Source organism: Notothenia coriiceps, unplaced genomic scaffold, assembly GCF_000735185.1.
Source record: "Notothenia coriiceps isolate Sejong01 unplaced genomic scaffold, NC01 NC01_scaffold00029967, whole genome shotgun sequence".
In the NCBI taxonomy this organism is placed as follows: Eukaryota; Metazoa; Chordata; class Actinopteri; order Perciformes; family Nototheniidae; genus Notothenia; species Notothenia coriiceps.
Window position 1 is genome coordinate 479,597 of NW_011362668.1, and position 20,412 is coordinate 500,008.

General features: G+C 40.9%; 2 protein-coding genes across 4 annotated transcripts in view; one reads left to right on the forward strand and one right to left on the reverse strand.

Moving 5' to 3' along the window:
- The window catches only part of l3mbtl1b (L3MBTL histone methyl-lysine binding protein 1b), a 23,384-nt gene extending 7,767 nt beyond the window's left edge, over positions 1-15,617 (reverse strand). The window contains exons 1-21 of one of the 3 annotated variants that reach the window (XM_010786990.1): positions 15,111-15,617; positions 13,524-13,658; positions 12,993-13,188; positions 12,667-12,880; positions 12,451-12,580; positions 12,172-12,223; positions 11,826-11,920; positions 11,600-11,704; positions 11,388-11,523; positions 10,724-10,815; positions 10,487-10,638; positions 10,067-10,170; positions 9,704-9,789; positions 9,488-9,598; positions 5,069-5,183; positions 4,807-4,906; positions 4,107-4,301; positions 3,579-3,680; positions 3,427-3,491; positions 3,145-3,317; positions 2,345-2,407 (exon numbers count right to left, since the gene is read on the reverse strand). In XM_010786990.1, the coding sequence (XP_010785292.1) occupies positions 2,345-2,407; positions 3,145-3,317; positions 3,427-3,491; positions 3,579-3,680; positions 4,107-4,301; positions 4,807-4,906; positions 5,069-5,183; positions 9,488-9,598; positions 9,704-9,789; positions 10,067-10,170; positions 10,487-10,638; positions 10,724-10,815; positions 11,388-11,523; positions 11,600-11,704; positions 11,826-11,920; positions 12,172-12,223; positions 12,451-12,580; positions 12,667-12,880; positions 12,993-13,188; positions 13,524-13,634 (2,397 nt within the window). In that variant the 5' untranslated portion in view covers positions 13,635-13,658; positions 15,111-15,617. The other 2 variants (XM_010786992.1, XM_010786993.1) reach the window with 2 other exon arrangements.
- A 707-nt stretch (positions 15,618-16,324) lies between these two features.
- LOC104959189 (transmembrane protein 244-like) lies at positions 16,325-19,992 on the forward strand. Its single transcript, XM_010787057.1, has 6 exons — positions 16,325-16,439; positions 16,759-16,844; positions 17,366-17,439; positions 17,576-17,644; positions 17,739-17,783; positions 19,988-19,992. Exons 1-6 carry the CDS (start codon positions 16,407-16,409, stop codon positions 19,990-19,992), a joined length of 312 nt encoding a protein of 103 aa, XP_010785359.1. The 5' UTR covers positions 16,325-16,406.
- The last annotated feature ends 420 nt before the right edge of the window (positions 19,993-20,412 follow it).

The following is a 20,412-nucleotide window of genomic DNA, read 5'->3' on the forward strand; positions in this document are numbered from 1 at the left end:
GCGCCATCCCAGACCCCAACGCAGGCATTCTCATGTTTTGTATTACTGTGTCATTTTCTGGTTGGGCTAACCGCCATTGTATACACATAATCCAGGCTGATGTTGCGGCGCTGTAACGGTGGTGGACTCATCAGAAGCAGGAGGGGCCCCGAGCTGACCAATCAGAGCCACAGTGGGCCCATCCAGGGAGGGGGTTGCAGGAGCTGCAACCAAAGCCGTTAGTAGCAGAGAGTGACGATACACATATATACAGTAAGGAGATTTTAAAGATTCACCGATTCGCATCGGTGCAGGCCGGCATCAACGTTCAAAGATGCGAGTGCAGCGGTTGAAAGAGTGCACAGTCGGCGGCTACAGTTTGGTTGAACCGGGTTGAAGCTCCGGCGATGCATCGATTGCGTAGCGTCCTTTGCATCCGGTAAAAAACCGATTCATTCATATAAAGATCGCCCTCATCTTGTCAACGCCTCCAGGCAAGAGACGATCTTTGATATTGTTCGCCCACTACGGAGAACGAGAGTCTCAGTTACCACAACACACGGAAGTTGAGGAGAAAGAGAAACAGCAGCGCACCCGAAAAATACCTACAAATCAAAGCGTTTTGGCAAACTTCGGATTGTTCAAGAAAATACGGTGTAATATACGTTACGCAGGTCATGGAGAGTAATGAAGGTATCCGTAGACCTTTGCATGAGGTATCTTTATTACTTAACCAGGTCTAAGCGCAGCCATAGACTCCGTCCCTAGGATGCGGAAATGCATACACACAGTATCACTCCGGCAGCCGCCACCCCATCAGTAACGTCCTGATGGTATAATTGGTCGGCGGGCACTCATACTACAGAAGCCGGTCAACTGAAAAAATCGCTCGCAAATTTCGATCGATCCGGCTTTAAAGTACAAGCAAGTAGTGTCGAGGAACATTAGCGACCGCACATAAAGAGGGCGACTGGGGGGTCGCGCTGAAAAGAGAAACGCTGAAAAGTGACGACAACTGAAGTTAATTCACTCAGTGAGGTGTTCTGCCAGAGAAGGTGTTATAGCTTACAGCAGGCCTGTGACGGCATACATGAATTTAAATGTCTTCCTACTGAAGACAGTTATGAAATACCTGTTTGTGAAAGATTATTTGTATTATTTATTGAATTTCATCATAGAACCACTGCTGTTCTGCTCACTTGGGAGTTATAAACCTATGAATGAGTGTTAAGCACATCAGCGCTGGCAGCTGTATGCGGCATTGCACTAAGGTAGCTGTATTGCACAGTTGTTCAATCATGAGGCAATGCATTCCTTACATTGTTTAAGCTGGTGAGGTGCTTATGACAATTGTACTCTGGAGAGGCTTTTAAAGGTAAAAAAATGAAAGCGGCATGATGGGAAACTGGTGCAGTACGCAAATATGAAAGGGCAGCTTTTGTTAATGTATGCATTTTTTTGCTGGCATATAAGGAATAAAACAAAAATCGCTCTGTCGTACCATATTGAAGTATGCATGTATTTTGCATCGTATTGAATCGCATCGCCCGCGAACGCATAATGTTGAATCAAGATCGTATCGACTGTATCGGCAACAGGGTGAAATCGTATCGTATCGGGCATCGCCTGGTGTTTCAAATGTATCGTTAATGTATCGTTCGTGGCATCAGTAATCCAGTATGAATGCGCATCGGCATCGGGCCTCAGTGATGGACGAATGCAGCATGCCCCTAATATACAGAGAATGCTGTAGGAGAAACCAATGTGAGTTTGGAACATTGAACAATGTAAATCTGTTCTAGTGATGATCAGTAGAAATGGCCATGACATGGGACTTTTAAGTCAATTCATTCTGAGAATAAAGGATTGCTTACAGTTTGACTAACAAAGTTTTGGGTAGCATTTCAATCAGAAGACATGAGCTGAAGATTCAGGGATGACTTATTAAGCAAATGTAATGAAGGTGGAGAGAACGTTATACAATTACGAAGAGCTGCAAGGCAAACAGACTAACAAGGCAACTTTGCACACTGACTGGTATGAGAAAATATGATTCAATATGGTGTAAAAATGTCAGAGCCTTTTTCCATCTGCTTTATGTCAGACATGGGGATACACACAGGTGGCGCCACGGATAAACATTGAATTCATTAAGAGCTTATTGCTGCCACCTGTGTGTCTGGGTTTGAAGTTTTAGCATCCAGCTACTCAACTAGAAGCTGGAAACTATAGCAACAATCCAAAAGAGCATGTAACAATTTAAGGACATGTAGGGCTTTTTAATTTAAAAAAGTAACAATAAGAATAGAAAAATACTCTTTATTGATAATGAAATAATGTAATCAGTTGAATCTGAAGTGCTTACCTCTGTTTTAAATATAGTAGCATGTTCTTTACATCCTGGTAAACCTTTGACAAATGTGGCGACCTGATGAAAAAAGGAAATAACTTTCAGCAAAGTGCTCCAGAAATGCTGTCAAACACAAACCATTTTTAAATCTTAACCTAGAAATTTAGCAAATACATTTTTTTATTGATTTATTTCATAACATTCAAAGCCTTTGTTCATGGGTTCGAACGAAGCTGAGAATGTCTTTCGTCATATTTTATGAAAATACAGATTATTATTGTGTTGTATTGTAAGTGTAAATGTATTTTGTATCCTTGTTCAGACAGGTAGGTAGGTAGGGGCTTTTTTTGGGGGCAAGCAGGTCAGCAAACTGTTTTCTTTTTCTTGCGGTGAGTTATTTAATGGAAATGTTTGTATCACATGAGTCCGAAACAATCCTACGCACCATGAGCTGGAATTTAATCCTACAAACATTATATTACAAATAATTGTGTCATTTTGTGTGTCTTTTTAATCTGCAACTGTGCAGAGATACTGGCTCTGAATGTCAGAACACAATGAATAGACATGCACAAAATAAAAATGAATTCAGCTTCCAAGCTTCAAACTACTGGGAGATCAAATCAGAGAAGCTTGTATGCCTTTATGGAACCGACAGGTGGAAAGCGAGCACCATCTCGGAGTCAGAAAGGCTCTGTTTGAATATTCATGCACAGCTTCTCTGAACAACTAGCTGCCTTCATGTAGGGGAGTGAATGAGGAGCATGTCTGCTTCTCATGTGTTGGCGCAGTGCGAGTGTGTAAGCATGTCCGACCTCCTCAGCGCTCCAAGTGGCAACTCGCTTGGCAGTCAGCCCGAGGACCTCAGGCAGCAGCTGGCAGTGTTTGTCCCAGCAGAGAGCCACCCGGTGAGGGGGGGAGGAGGAGAGGCCGGGGGAGAAAACTGACTCGTGGAGGGCCTGCTGGAGAGAGATGGCATCTGGAGAGGCTGCGGAGAGAGAGAGGGGGGGGAGGGGAGGGAGGAAGGGCAGCAGTCAGTGGGAGTGAGGTGCTGATTTACATGATTTATCACGTCTCCTTTTCGCATTCACACGCACCTTTGCCGTGGCCGATCTCCTCTTTAACGTAGTGCATTTTCAAGTATTTGGGAACGGGAGCAGTTCTGAAAAGACATCAAAACTGTCACTCTCTGACACAGGAGAACCTCTTTGACATTACACTACAGCAGTAGAGCTGGATGTGAGGGTACCGTTTGGGCCTGGTTCCATTGTGGCTCGGCTCGCTGGCGCCACCTGCTGGCTCCGGCTGAGCAGTGCGTCCCAAGCGCTCAGCTTCCACTGTCACCGGTTTCCTAGCAACACAGATAACCAGATGTCAGATACAGACCACAGGATAGAGTTGCATTTGAAACACTAAAAGAAGTTATCTTGGGAGTGTTTTTGAAAAAAGGAACAGTTTATCCAAAAATCTAAAAAACATTTATGCTCCTCCCTGGAGTGCTATTTATCAGTCCTGGTCATTTGTTTTTAAAAGTAGAGATGCCTGACTTAATCAAATAAACAGAGCTAGATGGCACTCGGCTTGTGGTGCTCAAAGCAGCAAATAAAATATATTTTAAAAACGTCTCTTTACAGATAACATGACCTGCCAACTCTATGATCCATAATCTCCATCCGTTTTTGTGAGCAGTTTAATCTAGGAACTATTTTCTTTTTTCTTTGGGGGTTATCGGTCCCTTTTATGTACATGCTGTGTTTTTAGAGTGACAGGCGCTAACCTGTTCTGGGGGTCTTCAGCTCCCTCGGGCTGTTCTGACGTTGTGGAGCTCTGCGTCGTAGTGTTTGTGGGAAAGTCCGGACGTCGCCCACGTGGGTGAGGTCCACTGAGGGCGACGGGTCGTTCTCCGCTGAGGCGATCTGGCAGCAGGCCCTCTTTGTTCAGATTAACATCCGAGTAGGGACAGCTCACCTCACTGCACACACAAGAGACACACAAACTATAACCAGGTCCAAAACAACCCCCACCCTTTCCTGGCTCTGCAATTAAACTGTTAGCCTCAGATAGGTTGAAAAAATATATATATCGATATCACTTTAAAGACTCAAAACTCCCACACGCACACAAACAAGCAACACATTTAAACTAAAGGCAGCCCACACAAGTATACATTATATCTGAAATATGACATACACAGTCTCCTTACATTGATAACAACTAATCGTAAGTATTAATGTGCTGTTTGAGCAACAGTGATTATAATAATAACATAAATACATTGTAAATTAAAAAATAGCTCTTTGCAAAGCATATATAAAAGGTAGGATAAAAGGACATTACAACAAAGGGTAGGTGCAAATAAACTGAAAGGGATAAAGAAGAATATAATAAAGTGATCTGATATGACATGAAGATTGAAAACAATGAGAAACAAAGCAACTAAATAAAATAAATCACAATACAGAGTATGTGCTACTAACGTGTAGTGTGTCCCATAGCGAGGTCCTCTAATGTGGCCAACCCCGTTGCATCCTGGGGTAGGACATCCTTGTCCCGGGGCGGTCACTAACTCAGTGGAGCCTGAAATATATACACAGACACGGGGGATGTTCATAAATCTATGCAAAGAACTGAAGGAAGACCATTTTCCTTAAAGACTTCATGCAGATATTAAATGAAGGCAGAGGAAAACTGTGAGTGAGTGAGCGAGCGAGCGAGCGTGAGTAAGGGAGGGAGTCTCACCATTCGGGTATTGCAGTGGGTGTCCTGTTTTCTGGCACCATCCTAAAGGGTGCAGATCAGGGCAGTCGGTCTCCACCCAATAGTCATACTCTGAACTCCAGCCATCAAAATGAATCTAGAGGAGAGGACAGTGCATTAAACAAAATTACACAGAAGTTGAAACACATCCTTAATAAGTTATAGATGTTTTTTTTTTTTTATTACTTTTTATTTATTTATTTTACTTAACTCAAACACTTTTTGACTACCATTTAAAAACCTATCAATGGCTTTTCATCTAAATTCCTGTTGGACCTTGGTCCTGGGCTAAATAGATAAATGGCATTTGATCTACGGCAATATTTAATTCCTGTTCTTGTTACTTAAAGTGGACCTATCATGCTATATTTGAAAAATATATTGTAGGGCCATACCTATATATAAAACACGTGAATACCAAACAGTTCACCCATTGTAGCCATCCCTCATACTGCTCAAACCCCTCTTTTGCAGCCCTGTTAGAGAAACGCGGATCTTGGGTCCTTAGCTTGAAAAAAAAAAGAGGAGGAGCGGAGCTAATGCCTGATGCCTGATCAGAATTCTACCGGAGATAAAGTTACATTCGGTTGTGATAAAACGCCATCCTGTTTAGTATGGAACTCAAATGCTTTTTCTCTTGCAGGTTTATCACAAGGTGAGTTCTTTTTTTATTTCCTGCTTTTTAAACACATGTGCTCTACAGTACAGGTTAGCTCTGAGTGTTAGCGAGGCTTGCTAATGTAAACAAAGACGAGATTACGTCCAAAACACGTCAGGCATTGTTTCTGATAGCAACTTTCTGTGGGTCCGCTGACGTCACAGCCGATGGACACATCACAGCCGATGGACACGTCACAGCCGATGGAAATCTGTATCCGCTCGTTGTACACCCATTTTTAAAAGATTTGGGTATGGAGGAAAAGAGAGGGTTTTATTTTCTGACGCTGCGTGAGTTCCCCGACGCACCGGGGACACATATTTTAGGGATGCCCCGAATATTCGGCCGCCGAAAATTATCGGCCGAAAATGGTTAAAAAGGCTCTTTCGGCTTTCGGCCGAAAGGGTTCTAGCACCGAAAAAATATCACCGAATGTCAGAGAACAGGGTTACGTTGGTAAGCTAACGTGTTGTTGTGATGACGTAATCAAAACGCGACCATGCTCGCGGCTGGCTCACAGCCAACATGTCTGCCGCTTGGAGATATTTAAAAATATCAGAGAAAGAGGCGCGGATTGCGATTTGTAAAACGTGTTCAGCTGACATTTCTCGAGGGGGTGTAACTGCAAAGACTTTCACCACTTCGGGATTACTCCACCACTTGAAATCAAAACACCCGGACAAGATATGGCGGAGTAAGATCCAATCAACAAGCACTGACAGCGGAGAGACTGTTCAGCGCGTGCCTCTCATGTGCTTGACTGAGGAGAGGGAACAGACTTAATGGTCTGATAAGCAGAGAAGCTAATGTTATTGTAAAAAGAACCTCCCACTCTTTCCTTAATAAGTAGACAAGGCTGGCTTATCTAAGCCTTATCTAGTTCTACATGGTCTACTCTATACCACTTTCCTGAACAATTTTCTTGTGAGTTATAATTCACCATCTCAGGTTACTCATTAGGGGAAATGGCAGCAGCACAGTGGTTCCAATATATTGTATTTCGGTATCTAAATGATACAATGTTGTTTACATTGTTCATGAGGAAGATCCTTATTGCAGATTCTTTGGAAATTGTAATTTAATTTGTATTGATTGTGGATTTTGTATCCAGTTTTTCACTTTATGGTATCTTTGTATAGACAATGTTTACTACTTTGCTTATGATGGGACAGACAGCCGTTATTTACAGTTCTGAAATTCAATTGTAATTTAATTTGAAATAGTCTACATTCATGTGGATTTAATCCAGTTTGCACATTTGTATGCATGCACTTATACTGTAGGTGCCATTGTTGCTTGTTGAAGGCCTGGCTGCTTACAGTCTTTATTTACACTATTTTTGTTGTAGGCCTACGTGGCCTAGATTATGTAGTTTTAAAGCACCTTGGCTTTGTTCTGAATGCACTTTGTTGTAGTGATCCTACAGAGGAATAAAATGCACTGGTGCTTGGACATTAATTACTGTCATGCATTCAAGAATTGCTGAATAACAGTTTTATGGACCCATAATAGTGGATGTATGGTATTCTAAGTTAAGTTTTGCCATATCCTTTATTTTTCCATAATCACGGTAGCTGACACACGCATTGGTAAACAAATGTCATTACATATATACAGGACTGTCTCAGCAAGATTAGAACTATTGTGATAAAGTTGACTTTATTTTTTGTAATGCTAATGTTAAACAAAACAAAAATGTCATACATCTTGGATTCATTAAAATCAACTGAAATATTTGCAAGCCTTTTATTATTTTATATTATTTGCTGAGTTATGCCGTACAGCTTAAGAAAACTCAAAGTATCTGATCTCTAAATCATTAGATATCATGAAAAAGTATACTAGTAGGGTGTTCAAGAATCACTTTGAATCGTCTTAATTAACTCGAACACCTGCAAGGGGTTTCCTGAGCCTTGAAAACACTCAGGCTTGGTTCAGTAAACTAAATCACAAGTTATGGGGAAGACTGCTGATCTGACTGCTGTCCAGAGCCGTCATTGACACCTCCATCAGGAGGGTAAGACACAAAAAGAAATTTCTCAGAAGGAGCAAGCTGTTCACAGAGTGCGTTTCAAAGCATCACAAAAAGTCTGTTGGAAGGGGGAAATGTGGCAGGAAACGACTGCCACAACCAAGAGAGATGACCGCAGCCCTTAACAGCATTGTGAAAGAAGAGTCGCTTTCAAGGAATCTTGGGGGAGCTTCAAAGACAGTGGACTGAAGCTGGAGTCGGCAGGTATCAAAAGTCCACTGTTCACCAGGACGTGTCCGGGAAATGGGCTACAATAGCCGTATTCCCATCAGGTCAAGCCACTTTCTGAACTCAGACAACGGAAGGGCGTCTGACTTGGGCTAAGGAAAGACACTGGAACAGTTGCACAGTGTTCCAAAGTCCTCTTTAGACGAAAGCAAGTTTTTGTATTTCATTTGGAAGTAAGGCGCCAGAGTCTGGAGAACAAGGCTGGAGAGGAGCAAGAATCCAATGCTTGAAATCCGCAGTGTGAAGTGTGCCCACAGTCAGCGACTGGTTGGGGTGAGCCATGTCAGGTCTGCTGGTGTTGGTCCACTGTGTTTGCATCAAGCCAGAGTAAATGCAGCGTTGTACCAGAAGAGATTTTAGGAGCCACTACAATGCTTCCGGTCTGCTGAAAAGCTCTATGGAAGAATGAGATTTCATTTTCCAGGCATGATCTGGCACCTGCCCACAGTGCCAAAACCACCAGTAACTGGTGTAGCTGACCATGGCATTACTTGTCCTCGGATTGGCCTGCAAATTCCCTGACCTTGAACCCCATAGAGTGAATATGTGAGGGTATTGTGAGAATGAAGCTGAAAGAACCAGACCCAACAATGCTACTGACTAAAGGCCGCTATTGGAAGCATCCTGGGCATCATAACACTCAGCAATGCACAAGGCTGATCTGCCTCCATGCCACGGCCGCATTGATGCGAGTAATCCGTGCAAAGGAGGATTCGCCAACCAAGTACTGGAGGTGGCGAATTAATGGAATTTTTCAAATGTTTGATTGTGTTTTGCTGTTATTAAATCTTTTTTTTACTTGGTCCGTGGAGGGAATACTTCTAATGTTTTTGAGATAGCGATTTTTGGAGTTTTCTTAAGCTGTATGCCATAATCGCAATATTAAAAAAGATTTAATTTATTTGGCTTGCAAATATTCAGTGATTTGTAATGATCCAGAATGTATGACATTTTTGTTTTTTTAACCTGCACTTACGCAGAAAATAAAGGAACTTTATCACCAATATTTAATTTTCTGAGACAGTCCTTATATTATATACTATGGTACATTATATATATATATATTTCTATTAATCATTTTCGGCCTTTCGGCATTCGGTTTTCGGCCAACTGTTTCCTATTTTCGGTATCGGTTTCGGCCAAGAATTTCCCATTCGGTGCACCCCTACATATTTATGTATAAAAGACATCACAAAGTGCATTTTGCATGATAGTTCCCCTTTAAATCCACAATACTAGACTGGGTTTGAAAAACAAAAAGGGATTCATTGTGAAACAACTGTGTCTTTGTGCTATCTCCTGGAATTTCAAGGTCCGTTTTACTTTCTGTGGTTCAATGTCGCAAGAGTTGGCAGACATTTATGCCGTCTTCTTCCTCAAAGTATGATGTTTTATTTACTATAAGTTCAAGACAACATTCTTGACGGATTCATTTTGCTTCTGTTTCATCTTAAAATGATGTCGCTGAGTGGAAAGTTTGTACCTTTAGTCGGTGGTCCTCTGTGTCCACTACGGTAGTAACACGGATGAGCATGGGGTTCCTCCTATCCACAGCTTCCACTTTCATCCCAATCTGGAAGCCATGTGGAGGTCGCTGCAAACACAAGCAGAACCACAATCACATGATCATATTAAGACCACTATCGTCCATATTATGATTATTTGTGTGTATTCTTATATTTGCGTGTGAGAACTGTACCGGTTTGAAAGCCCGAGCAGGAGCGGCCTGTGTGCCCGTCTCTTCCAGGTATTTCTCCCATGAGAAACTTTTAGGTTGCTTATATTCTGTAGTGAGAGTTAAAAGGCATTAGAGTCTGTCTTGTGACCTTTGGATCAAAAACAACAATCTAGACATCCACAGGAACTGACTTAATTGTTATTAGCTTCAATACATTTACATTATTTCTACTTGTTATTTCAAACATTAGCAACAATATTTGACAGGCATTGATTTTACATGCAAACAATAATTTCAGCATAATGTAAAATTGGTATTAGTATTTATTACTGACAGTGTTAGATTCTGCATTCCCTATAGTATATTAAAGGAATTTATACTGACCCACGTGTGTCTTGGTCTGTGTCTTACCAGCTGGGGTAGTCAGAGTTAGCTCAGCCTCTTCACAGTAACCCACAGGATGGATATATGGACTGCTAGCGTCACACCTTCACAAAAAACAACCACTAGGTAACCAGGAACACAGTAAAGGCCCAATGTTAGACTTTTCTAAATGTGTTCTAGCTGTAAAACTTTGTAGATGTTAATGTTTGCACAACTTTCCAGGACCGTTTGTCCAATTTAAACTTGTCAAGACTAATTTCCTATATGTTAACACTTTTCCACACCTTAAAAACCCAGGCACTATGCTCGTACAGACAATAAACTACAGTAGATTTCAATTCAATTGAAATATACAGCAGTCCTGCAAATGGGATACCTCTGGATGAAAGCCATTCCTCCAGTCTTAAACCAGGCTCTTACCAATAATCATATGTGTCGTCCCAGTTATCAAAATGAATGAGCAGTCGGTTGTCCACAACAGCAGCAATGGTTGCTACACAGATCAACGAGGGGTTCTTCCTGTCGATCGCCTCCAGCTTCATCCCTGCTCTGAATCCAGATGGAGTCACAGACTGAAATAAAAAATAAAGCACTCTTATAAAAGCTGATTTTAAGAAACATTTGATGACTTTAGGATTTACAGTGCTTTTAACTCACTGTGTTGAGGCTTTTGAAAAGGTGTTTTGGGGCCAGCTGACCCCTGCAGTTCTTCACATACATGCTCCAATTAAAGTCTCCGTCCTTACAACCTACAGGACGAATATCACTCAGTTATGTTGTTTTTAAAATACTGTACATTTTTCTCAGCAATTTTTTTATCTAATCTTTGTCCTGTGTAAAATTCCTTGACAGTTTATCATATTAAGTTAACTTCAGCCTGTTGTTTCTTTGATTAAGGCTAAATTGACTTACAATCTGGGCATTTTAGTATTATCTGTCAAATAAAGCCCATTCAGTAAAAGTGTTGAATTGTTATTGAGCGTTTCAAACTACTCTAGCCAAAATACCACCCCATGTCTTTCACTCAAGCCCTGATGTTGTCACCAAAACTCATTAATCATTGTGTGCTTCTTGTTAAAATCCTGATTTGGCTGCTGCAACACAGGAAACAAAAAGGCTGCTTAAAAGAAAAAAGTGGCTTACATTGTTCGTCTTATTTAAAAGAGATGTTGGTAAATGTTTTATTTTTGCTGTGACTTTTTTGGTCAACGGTACTGCATGTTGATATAATCACAATAAGTGATTGACAACATCTGGGACTAAATAACCACTGTTATAAAATCATGAATAGATCTGTCGGTCTGTGTGTGTTTGTGAATACCTTTCGGCAACAATAACTTATGCCCATTCTTCTCACACCAGCCAGCTGGTTTCATATCCCACGAGTCAGCATTGGCCCAGAAGTCGTAGCATTCTGGGTAACCATCAAAGTGGAGCCTTACTCTGTAGCCTTGGATCTGAAAGGCAAATGGACTGTCAGATTATTTATTATAAACAGGGATAAAGATAGATGTGTTCTATTAGCACACGTACCTCTGCAACAGATAGTACACAGAACAGAGAGGGGTGGGACGGGTCCAGCCCCTCCAGCTTCATCCCCACCTTAAAACTGTTCCTGCTCTGAGGAAACGTCTGGTGCTGCAAGACAAATGTTCAATCACAGATCAGTCATGATTTGGCTTGTCATGGACAAAATAAACAAAACCATCTGGTTTGTAAAAATATATAAAAATTGGCCAGTGTTTATGGGTGAAAATACCTCTTTGAATAATTTAACAGGAGCAGCGATGGCTCTCTCCTCTTCCAAGTAAGCCGGCCAGCTCCATGCCCGTTTCTTATTGGCTGGGGCAGTCACTGACGGTGGGGCAAAAACACTGAAGTTGTATGTACAGTAGACTGTGCATGAGGACCTCATCACAATCATGAGAAACATACACATATTTAGAGTCATGTGAAAACATGCCCATAATATTGATAGAACTAATACTAAATAAATACTAACTGCCATATATACCCTCCTTGCATCACACTTACAGATTTACAGCATCTTTATGACTTGTAAAAATAAAGGAAAGACATGAAATGTTATCTTGAGCTGTATATACCCAGTTTAGCAATTTTGGCACCTCTTCTTCCCTTGGTCGTCTTGGCCTTTTCCTACAAAAATGTAAGAAAATGTCAAAAATCATAACTGTCCACAATTTTCTCACCCATCTTCAGTGTTTTCTCAAGTTAAAGTTGAAGAGATCAATTATTAAAATTGAAACATATTGCAAGACCTCAGTGGTTACAGCAAAACACTGAACACTTGAGGGGCTTGTAGCTCTAAGGTTAGCAACACTGGTTAAAAAACAATACAAACACGCTAAACATATGCTCCTTACCTCTGGTTCTTCTTGGTTGTCTTCCTCTTCATCACCAGAATCCATATAGATTTTCCTCTTTTTGCGCACACGTTTACCCAGCCTCTCACCCTCAACTGCTTGACTCTCCCTTGCTTCTGCTGGAGACGATCTGTAGAAACCAAACATTTGGCTGGTGTTAAGACAAATCTGAAAGATAACAAAAAACATTAGATGACATCAGGTGTGGGATTTTACCTGCCGCTGGAGGGCTGGGCACAAATAGAGCTACAGAATTTGCCCTGAAGGAGGGCGTCCCGGGGAACACGGCCACCACAGGCCCGGCACCTTGACAGCTCCCCGTTTGGGCCTGTGTCTGCGTTAGGGCCAACCTCCACACTGGGACCAACCTCCACACTGGGGCCCTCCATAGTGGGGCCTTCCTCTAGAGACAGAAGCACAGGACCGGGGGCTAGAAGACAAAGCACAAAGAAGGGCTAAAGCTGACAGGTCAAGCATTTAAAGAAAAAACTGCACATCTTTACTGAAACATACTTTTAGGGGTTAAACATGTGCTATCATACCTTTACTTTGAGACGATCCTGGCTGACTTTGATTGGCTTTAGCTGCAGCTGTGCCAGTCTGTGATTGGCCCTCCGGAGGAGGAGTGGGCGTGTGAGACTGTGCTGGGTCCAAGGCCTTGCGGTTAGGCTCTGGCTTCTGACCTTTGACCTCCAGGTCTGTGACAATCTCAAGAGTCCCAAACTCTGTCATGCGGAACTGAAAGACACAAGTAAGGTATTCTCATCACTGATAGGTCACTCCTAAATGATCTTGTTTCTTTATTAATCAAGTTACTAGAGGAAAGCCAGAATATGAGTCACACTCCTAAAATATATGACATGCCCTGTGTAATATAGCAGTTATCAAGGTTAATGTTTTCTTTCATTATTGTTTTTTGAAAGAGTAAACAGAGATGGTTTTCATTTCAAGCAAGGTGGCCCACCTCAGCTATAACACAGAACTCTGCTTTTACAAATCTGTGTCTGATCAGACACTAAAAGCACAAACATTAAACACATTATCCTGGACAGGATCATAAATCTCTCTCGTACCCTGATGTCACTTCCTGGCAGCGTTGCAATACCATCCTTCCAGTCCAGGGCACCCATCATATCAAACTCAGCTCCCTGGGAGGGGCCATCACTGGGTGGGGTGTCGGTCATTCCCACTCCTCTGATATCACCAAACTGCAAAAACATAATGACAGTCACATTAAATATACTCTCAACTGATGCTAAAACACTAAGATGTTCAAAATGTGAGGATGAATAGAAAGGTTCAGTCTAAAACTATGACTTAAATTATGCCATTATTTTCCTTCTATTTTGCTGAATGTGTGTGATCATCAGGGGGATCAGCCCCCCGGTTGGTTTTACCTACAAAGTGCTCCAAACTACGAATGCAGTTTGTACATGGACTTGTAAACAGCATTACCAAACATTACCCAACATCACAGCTAGATGGCGACTGTGTGCTGGCTTGCAGGACACCATGCACTTCGATTTTTCACAAACAGTCAATAATAATATTGTTTTGCTGGTCAACTAAGAGGGAAATGCTTGCACAAACGGCCCCATTATAGTGAACCGTCCTCGGGACTATTGACAAACAGGAGGAAAGATGTCTTAACTTGAAGTTAATCACATAAGTTCATCTTTTCCTCGTTTTAACAGTATCTCCTAAAACCGGCTGTTTGCCTGGTTATTAACAACTGAGAGGGTCACCTGTTTATAATTTTCAAAGAAAACACTGTTCCCTGATCTGACTGGCCAAACTTAGGAGCGTTTTAATCCGAGTAATATTACGATATAACGTTTTACTGTTGACGCATGTACAATACTGAATTAAGGAGATATTTTCTGTTTGCATGTAGGGTCATAAGAATGTGAAAAGTAAACAACAGCCCGAGCTAATGTATCTTGGTTAAGTTTGACTTTCCACTTAATACCTCAGTTTTATTCTAGCCATTAATAAAGTGTCTGTAGGAGCGCCCATGATTAGCATTCGTCTTATACAAAATGGCGGAGCATAGGAAGAGGCCACCAACACGTTTAAACTATGTAAATTACTCAAGTTACCCATTTAAACAAATCATGCAAAGCTGCTACACCTCGAACAAAAGCAAATGCTTGCGGTGTAATTTCCTGACTTTGTGTTTTCCGTCACTCGAGTTATTTTCTTCACTTTCCCCTTGTCACGGAATGTCAGCCCAGGTTGCTAGCTAGCGCTGACATGAAGCTAACAGTCAGCTAGCTGCACTCCGTTCAACTGAACTGAGGTTTGCTAGACAGCTAGCCCTAGCATTGTGACTGGATGCTGCCAGCTAAGGACAATCTGTAATAAATAAGTTTCCCGGTTAATAACAATAGGAAAACGCATAATGCAAAACACCAATATTTCGCACAATATCACACACACGCACAATAACATCACGCTAGTGTTACGAGCTTCAACATTGTTGCTTGATTAATTTCTTCAATAGAAACTTGAAAAAAAACGATTTATTCTCGCCGTTTTAAATCAGAGTGGAAATAACGTAAACTAATAAGCAAGACGAATGCCGCTTTTCCCAAAGTGTGCCAATGCTAACAACAATAAATTAGTATTAAAGGCAGTGTTGTTTAAAATGTGGAACTCACCTCGTTTCTGTTTTAACTCTTATTTAGAGCTGCTGGATAGAAGGATGCGCATGCGTGCAAGATGCGCTGCCTGACAACTTTGGGTCTCGGAAAAGTTCAGTTTACTATCGCTGGTCAATACTAGGCCTGTTTACACTTATAACACGCCCAAAAACTCTGTTCAGTTCCGATATAACGATTTCTACCGATGGACTGAAGCTTATATCCCCGTTTTGCTCACAACTGCCAAAGAAGTAATTCCCTAAAGAAGTACGACAGTGTATCAATGAGCGCGGGGACCGCAGTGTGTTCCATAACCGATGATCGGAGCGGTTCCCCTGTCGTTAACTGGTGTTACAGTAAACCCTACCGTAAAACAGCTGATTTGTGTAGATGCAGTCCGAGCACAGGCGATAATCAGTTTAAATACGGCGCTGCTAACTGTAGGATTAAACACTCAGGCCGGTAAAATCAACCGAAGTGACATTTTCTAACCTAAAAACGACCTAAAAAAACGTTACTACACAAGACGTTGCACTAGTTTGGCTCTTAAAACATATCCACAGTTAGGTCGGCTGGTGCGTATGAGAGCTGTCCCCTGCAGTAACGTTGAAAGAAGTCGGAAGGATAAAAACACACTGAGTTTAGCATAATAAAACCCGTGTGTTATGCCAAATGACTACTGCAGGGTTACATTTGTCCGGAATGTAATATCGACAAAGCCAGTGTATCGGACTGTGTGATCAACTACAATTTGCATCAGTAGGCTACTGGATGATAGTTTTGGTATTTTTTTGTGGCAGTCCAACCATTTAATTAAATAGTACGATTACTATGGGCGTGTATTCCTTCCTGTGGTTTTTAGGATTAATTGAAAGTATTTTTTGGGTCGGTGATGGTAATGTTGAACCATATCATCTCCTCCTGCAGTATTCAATCCCTCCCACATAGGGCGGTTATGGTTTCTCCGGTGTGTAATAAAGATACAGATTTTATGGGCCGATTTAGCCATCATTTTTGATGAAATACACTCCGTCTACACACAACATCGTCATAGTTTGCGAGACCATGCTTACCCTTGTTATCAAACAGTTATATTGAGAGAAAAGTCTTTATTTCTGTCAACAAAGGCCGCCCAGATATGAGGTGAAATGAGTTCAATGCTCGGTTGTAGAAGCGGCGGCGCTGCATTTTGTGTCCTGTGTTCATCGCTAGATGGCAGAAGAAGGCAATTTTTCAAGGGGATTAACGAGGTTGTATATCGTGCTGCTGCAGCCTGGATTATTTTGTAATATTACATCACGTAAAAACCATGAAATGGCATTCAAAAGCAAAGCGGTCGAGTCCAAGGTAAGAGGACAGTGTTTCATGTGTAACATTTCTCTGTTAACAGTCGGGTTCGACTGAATACAAGCTACATAATGTCCTATAGAAAAAAAGAGGACGCGACAAGTACGGTTATATCCGATGCCTATTTGTTTTCGTTATAAGGATTTTAAGCATAACTGTAAAGTCAGGTTTTTCAGATAAAGTCGCTGTCTGCCTCCTACTGCAAATAGCCTACACTGTAGGACTGCATAGCTCTGGGTTAGTGTTGAAAACACATGTGTTGATATCTATTACAGAAATTAGATGGAGAATTGTGATATATTCTGTTTCATTCCTACAGACCGTGTTCTTCAATCTCCTGCTATGTCTGGTCATATTTTACTCTCTTTTTTACATGATTGGGAGTGTGTGCTTTGGTGCCTTCAGGTGAGGATCTGTCACACGCATGCGCGCAGGCACACCACCCTTTGAAAGCATCATTATCACACTGTAAATACTTCAAGAACATTCTTATTTTGTTTAATGTTCTCTCTGCATGTAAATGAAATAGTGTTTTTGAAAATGAAAACACATAGGAAACCAGGGCAGGCAGTATGTCTTGTTCTGTAGGTGAAATATGATGCCCTGTGTAGTCTGCAGTTTGTATTTGGAGGTTATGGGATGCATACATATACCACAGACAGCAGGGGTACAGGGCCAGACATATTTTCTTGACAAGGGCCCCATTGCAGCTTATTTTGCCGTAGATCCACCTTTGCTCTAGTGACTCCAGAGAGGTGATTCTGTTTATCTGCACCATATTGTTTATCTGGAGGCACCCTACCTGTTACAAGGTAGACAACATAAGAGCTGAGATGTGTTCACATTTTACAGAGGATTAACAAACTTTCCTGTAATTCCTTACAGTACTTTTCCTTCTTATTGCATATTTCTCTCTTCTCATGTAGGTTGGATAATTTTGATGGATTGATTCCATTTGACTTTAAGACCGAACCCGTTGAATCCAACTCCAAATACTTGGGTGAGTGCAGCCAATATGATCAACAATTTGCATTAACTTTTTTAACTTCATGTATTCTTCCTGGTTTGGTATTTTTCAGTAAACCTCCTATCACTGGAGCTCACTTACTTTTGCAGTGGCCTTTTGTTTGCTGCAGTGGTGAAGAGGCGGGTATGGGACTATGCCCTCACAGTCACATTTCTGCATGTTATTATCACCAGCCTAGGTGAGTGGTAATGTAACAAACACATCTACCTAGGTACACACACATAGCAAAAAAAACGTGTTATTAAACCGCATGTTTTGTTTCCATGTTGCAGTGATGTTGGAGTTTCCAACGGTGTGGCAGTGGTGGCTGGCTCTTGGTAAAATGTGCCTCTTATCTGTTAGTTTTTGCATTTAAAAGGGACAGTGTGTAGTATTAGGCATCTAGCGTTGTAGTTAACTAATGAAAAGATCTGACCCCTCTGCTCACCCCTCTTATTATAATCAATCAATGTTTATTTATATAGACCAATATCACAAATGTTATTTGTCTCAGTGGACTTCACAGTTTGTACAGAATATCAGTATGACAATACGACACCCTCTGTCCTTAGACCCACCTTTATTATAAGCATGCAGTAACTTGCCACCAAGTGCCAACCCTTTGTAAAGAGCATGGTATCTTTCAGGACTGTTTACTCACACTGAGGCAAACCTTACCATAACAATACGTGTGTCAGAGAACTACAGTGGCCTTCATGTAACTTAAAAATGCTAAAAGACCTTTCTAGAGACACATTTATTTTGTCCATTCTAAGCCTGAAAACTTATGAAGATAGTATTCAATTTCTGCTAATATATCCCCTTTAATAGTACATCATCATCATCATCATCATCATCATCATCATCATCATCATCATCATCATCATCATCATCATCATCATCATCAGCTTTATTTAAAGAGACTCTTGGTCCATTTAAAAAAAAGACATACAACACTCAAATATACATTTAAAAAAGTTAGTTATACCAATGTTTCCAAAGAGGTGACTGGTACCGTACAGCACTGAGACACAGATTTGAAAGCAGCATAATGACAGAGTTATGAGAAACATTCAATCGACAGATGAATTTGTACATCATATTTCTCAAGAGAGCATGGAACGTGTTGACTCGTGCATTACAAAAAATGTCACTTGCACTGCACCACCTTGGTTTTCTAAGCAGTATACGCAAACAATCATTATTGGAGCTTCTGGAGGCTCGCCTTCTTAACTTCACCCACAAGGGGGCAGTATAGAGAAGAGTACAATCAGCTCTAAAGAGGTTCACCTTAACCTTATCTGAACACCAAGATAATTTTCTAGCCAACATGTTAGCTTGTGTATATAAGACACGCCGCTGTCTATTCATGTGATCATCATCATCATCATCATCATCATCATCATCATCATCATCATCATCATCATCGTCATCGTCATCATCATCATCATCAGCCATTTTATCTGTAATGATGTGTCCCAGATACTTAGTGTTACAGCAAACAGACAGCACCTGTCCTGACAGAGAATGTTGGAAAACCAAGGTTCTTATCCCCTTTTGCTCTGCAGATTATTACAGCGCTCTTCTTAGCATTGTATTTAACATCAAAGTTGACACCATAATCAGAACATACATTTAGCAACTGTTGAAATCCAGCACTGCTAGGAGAAACAATAGCCAAATCATCGGCATATATAAGATGGTTTACAATCACATTACCAATCACACACCCTGTTTTAGTAAACTACCTCACGGCGGCTTGTGCTCTGTCATAGCCTCAACAATGCGCCCAAGCTGCTCCTCCTTAAGAGAGATAGCAGCAATACCCAAGGCCGTAGAACTATGCCATGGGAAAAGAGACAGTAAAGAGAGAAAACGATTAACTGGGTCGAAAGTTGAATACCTAAGCAAATTATTCCCTAACACAACCCAAACTCTACTCTTCGTCTTTCTCTCTGCAGACAGTAATGTTCTTTTTGTATGACTGACTAGACTTTCTTGCAAAAAATCAAATTCAACAAATGGTTTGATTCTTTATCCACATTTGATAAATATGCAGCAATGTGAAGTTCCATATTCTCACCACTGGAGAGCAGCACCACCATTCCCTCACCTCTCACTGCATGTCCAGAAGGTCTGTCCATGTGCTGACTTTCTGTGCCAAATGCCTGTCTGTCTGTTCAAACAAACACTCCTGTCAAAACAGTTTCAATCTCACCTGACAGACTTTACTGCTGATCTGGCAAATGCAACTTTCAACATTTGGATTGGATTTCATTTTGTGTGTCTGAACAGCTCCGCCACTGTAATTCTGATATACTGCACATGTTTCAATAAATTGTTATATTCTTATTGTACTATATATGTTTATATCTATTTCTTGTTAACATTTATTTTTATTTTTACAATAGTTTTTAATACAGATGTTATAATAGATGGATATTTGTTCATTTTGTACAACTTCATTGTGGTTCCATACTGTTTAATTGGCATTTTTAGGTTTTGTAAAATTAGACGATATCCTGTATCTCTGCTGTAACAGGTTAAATGTGTGTTTAACAAACCAGCTTTTTCTTCTTCATGTGGAAAGATGGACAGTGTACACAAAACGCAGCATCCCATCTTTTTGTCCTTAGTATGATTGAAAAAAAAAAACTGTTAGTGTAAAGCACACAGCCAACTAGCAAATGACATTTTCTCATGAATAATGTATGATTTGCACATAGATCCTCATATAAAAATAAAAATACATAGTTAACAAGTTAAATGTTAAAACAGAAGCGTGGTCTTTTATAAGATCTGTTGTCGTTTTCAAAAAACACAAATGTCTGTAGTATTTTTTGTGTTGAATAAAATGTCATCATAACCTTTTTTGGCCTAAGGGACACACCCTCTGGCTCTTGTGATCACAAACCTGGAAAGAAGCCCAGATGACAAAGCAGGAAACCTCCGGTCTACATTAGAATG

Coding starts and splice junctions, on each gene's coding strand:
- LOC104959189 (XM_010787057.1), top strand. CDS start 16,407: ATGGCATTCAAAAGCAAAGCGGTCGAGTCCAAG. Junction 16,845..17,365: donor GTGTGCTTTGGTGCCTTCAG/GTGAGGATCTGT, acceptor CTTCTCATGTAG/GTTGGATAATTTTGATGGAT. Junction 17,440..17,575: donor ATCCAACTCCAAATACTTGG/GTGAGTGCAGCC, acceptor TGTTTGCTGCAG/TGGTGAAGAGGCGGGTATGG.